The 3,705-nt window shown below is 36.3% G+C and overlaps 1 protein-coding gene across 1 annotated transcript in view; it reads left to right on the forward strand.

Annotated features, from left to right (window-relative positions):
• The first annotated feature begins 462 nt into the window (after positions 1-462).
• The window catches only part of LOC107656975 (uncharacterized), a 21,234-nt gene continuing 17,991 nt past the window's right edge, over positions 463-3,705 (forward strand). The window contains exon 1 of the mRNA XM_016444939.1: positions 463-734. Coding sequence (XP_016300425.1) covers positions 722-734 — 13 coding nt within the window. The 5' untranslated portion in view covers positions 463-721. The remainder of the gene's footprint in view (positions 735-3,705) is intronic.

Genomic DNA, 3,705 nt, shown 5'->3' on the forward strand with positions numbered 1-3,705 from the left:
TCTGTCTGTCTATATGTCTGTCTGTCTGTCTATCTGTCTGTCTGTCTATCTATCTATCTGTCTATATGTCTGTCTGTCTGTCTGTTTATTTATATTTTGGGTCATTTTAACCCCAAATATGAATATAGGATAACAATCAATTTTCTCCAGGTTTACTGATACAACAGACAGATTAATATGTGGCTACAGGGTTTTGATTAAGTCAGAGGAACACATTAAAACACCTTCAACACATTCAAAATGAGCTAATTCTTCGAGTGAATTCAATTGGGATATGGAGTCTTTATATTTACAGTATAAGCATAGAGAAAAAAAAAGGTAGCATATTTAGACACTTAAAAGTATATCATAGTTCAAATCAGTAACTGTTTACTGTAAGTAAAGATTTGGGGAAGACAATGATCACATAGTCCTGACTTGTCCTGGACTGTACTTATTTGTATTTCCATTGGTTGCCTAACCCACCGCACCCAACAAACAGATCAGCACATATCAGACACATTGGAGCAATATTTCTCTGTGTAGGCCACCAGCAAGACTGGCCACAGAAGGGCAAAAGAAGAATAAAATGGAAACTTGGACGATGAAATACGAAACTGTTTTGAACTCGTGCCGGATATTTTGGGAAAAAGCATGTTTCAGCAAGTCATAGGCCTGAAAAGCTTCACGGATTCGGAGCATTGCTTTAGATGAACGCTCGTCAGTTCTGTCGCAGCCTATAATGGTTTCGAAAGGTACTGTAAAGTTGTCTTTATTATCTTTTGTCTGACATTTCCCTTCTAGCCTGAATGTATTGTTGTATTGTAGGCTATTAATAGCATATGATAAAGCAGCCTATTGCCTAACAAAATTTACTTTCACTTTTACTTTCAAGTGTGTTCCGTTATTCGCTTATTGTTTTAAAACCAACTTTTGAATAAATAATCAACGCCCATGGTTTACAGGATTAAAACAAAAATAATAATAATAAGAACAAAAACAAAAAACATGGCGGCAGTGACTGAACTAATCGAATAAATATTTCTTATATCTGCGCTGAACAGCAGGAAGCGCATGAACAGTTAAATAAGCGCGTGCGGTCTCGAGCAAGCTATTGTAAATACGCTATATTCTTTTTTAAAAGCACTGCTCACATACACACTTTTTGTTAAAGCTAGAAAATTAGAAGATTCTACTCTTTTATTGCATGGACGGAGCAAGAATATAATGCAAGTGTTTAAAATGCACGTTCAGCTCAGCTGGATGATCAAAGTTAGTCCTCAATAATGCTGTTAAACTGAAGGTACGATGCATTGTCTGTACGAAGTTTGCATGAAATATCTTCAATAACAACAACACTGAAATAATAGCGCGCGGTTAATATGATATGCACGTACAGAACCGTCCCAAGACAGCTGTGCCAAGTGTGTGACAACACAGGGCTTCGCCTTAAAATAATGCCAGTAGTTTTGAAGTTATGTTTTTGTCTTTCGAAAGACTATGATAGCTAAAAATCATAGCTAATAGTGAGACAGTGTGTATCATGATGATTATTCTGTTTGTTAAAAATGTATTTGGCTTATGCAGTAGAACTTGGTCGCTGTTGGGCGGAAACCTCGACAATTTGTTTTCCAAGACTTTTTTCAGGAAATGGAAAAGAACACTGTATTTTTTAAATAATTACAAAATTGTAAATAATTAAACTGTGTGTTGATATTGTGGCTTTATATATGGACAGACAATTGCATGTGTCATTATATATTATTGATATTTTACCAAAATCAAGGTAAAGTGGACCAGTAGATGTCTGACATATAGGCAGAGGCAAACCTACTTTAAGTGGGGGCCAAAATTAATCAGCGAGGCCCTTCTAAAATGCTATTTATTTATTTATTTTTGTTAAAATATCTTAGCTATCTAGAGATAAAAAGTAGTCAAAAAAAATAAAAAAACACATCTAACATAACATACATTGCTTATTTTTTACATCATTAAAGTGCTTATTGGACATTACATGTAATTTTACAGTAGTATACCATTTTTGGAAGTGAAAAAGAACATTCCCATGATTCCCTGCGTTACATTTTAAATTTGATGTTTTTTTTTTTTGTTGAAATAACTTTTCTTCTTAGTTTTTTTCTTATCAGTTGTGTACATTAGGGTTGTATGTTACATCTAATGTTGTTCAATTAATGTTTATTGCATTATTTCAGTTTCAAGTGTTACCATGATGGTGTTTAGTTTTCATGTGAATGACACTGTGCACCTTCTATATATGTTAATATTTAAAAGCTGCTTGTGATAGGCTTTGGTTCATCATGTGATTTTCTCATCACCACCTGCTTTTGGTGCAGTGTATTACAAAGGTACAAAACAGATTTCAGTATTTCAGTGGGTTGGTATATTAACATTATATCAGTTAATGAAATTACAGTATTTAACTGTAAATTTAAGTTAAAACTGTAAAATTTAAAACGCTGCTACCTTCTTTTTTTACGGTAAAATCCCGGCAACCACAGCTGCCGTTTTTTTACCGTAAATTTTACGGATTTTTTTTTTTACAGTGTATAGTAGAAATATAAGGTTAGAATCTTTATTTTATTATTGGCAGCGGCTATTTACACTAAGTGTAGATGCTATTTTTAGGTGCTATTAGATGCTATTTACAGTAAGCAAAAATAGCATATTTCTTAGCGATATATGCTATTTACACTAAGTGCAAATAACAGCAGTATTTTCTTTGCAATAAGCGACATGACGGGTTGCCAAGAATGGTGTCCCATACTCAGAATTTGTGCTCTGCATTTAACCCACACACACATACAGACCATGAACACACACAACCGGAGCAGTGGGCAGCCATTTCTGCAGCACCCGGGGTGGAATTGGGTGTTCGGTGCCTTGCTCAAGGGCACCTCAGTCGAGGGTGGAAGAGAATGCGGGGCCCCAGGCAATTGCCTGCCTTACCTGTCCTATTGCTGCGCCTCTGAACGTGGCAGCTCTATATGCATAAGCATACAGATAAACAAATGAGCTCAGAATATAAACGCAGTGCTCAACCTTATGCGGTATGACAGCATGTATCGTTACCACAGTATAAAGTGTCTGTCGTTAGAGATTTTGAAATATAATTTATTTATCGTTATGCAAATATATCCGCGTAGCACAGGCTAGATGTTAAAGGTGACATATCATAAAAATCTGACTTTTCCAGGTTTTAAGTGCTATAATCAGGTCCCCGGTGCATCTACCAACCAAGGAAATGTGAAAAAGATTAACCCAGTAACTTTGTTTTGGTAAGCCTTTTTCTGCAAGCGTCTGAGAAAACGAGCGCGTCTGATTTCGCTCCCTTGGTGATGTGGCAAAGGGATCTCATTATAATATTACCGCTCCTTAATCTGTAAGTTTACACCCACGCGCTGTCATTTTGATTTCGCAAGCGACAACGGTGTACCAGTTCTAATGCCATGGCGAAAGTTTGAGCAAAACATGCTAACTGTTCTGTCTTTGGCTGCACAGACGCGCACAGAACACTATTTAGATCTGAAATAAACATGCAATTTATTTCCTAGCAGTTTACCTTCACAGACATAACCGACTGTTTTTGTAACTCATGTGTGTTTTTAACGTAAACCTGTGTGTGAATGAGAACTTAGTTTAGTACTCACATGCTGTGTCACAGCCGCTTTCTGTCCGTGTGCTTCGGATGTGTGCTCTCAGAAAACC

This window comes from Sinocyclocheilus anshuiensis, unplaced genomic scaffold, assembly GCF_001515605.1.
Source record: "Sinocyclocheilus anshuiensis isolate Anshui unplaced genomic scaffold, SAMN03320099.WGS_v1.1 scaffold1052, whole genome shotgun sequence".
Taxonomy (NCBI): domain Eukaryota; kingdom Metazoa; phylum Chordata; class Actinopteri; order Cypriniformes; family Cyprinidae; genus Sinocyclocheilus; species Sinocyclocheilus anshuiensis.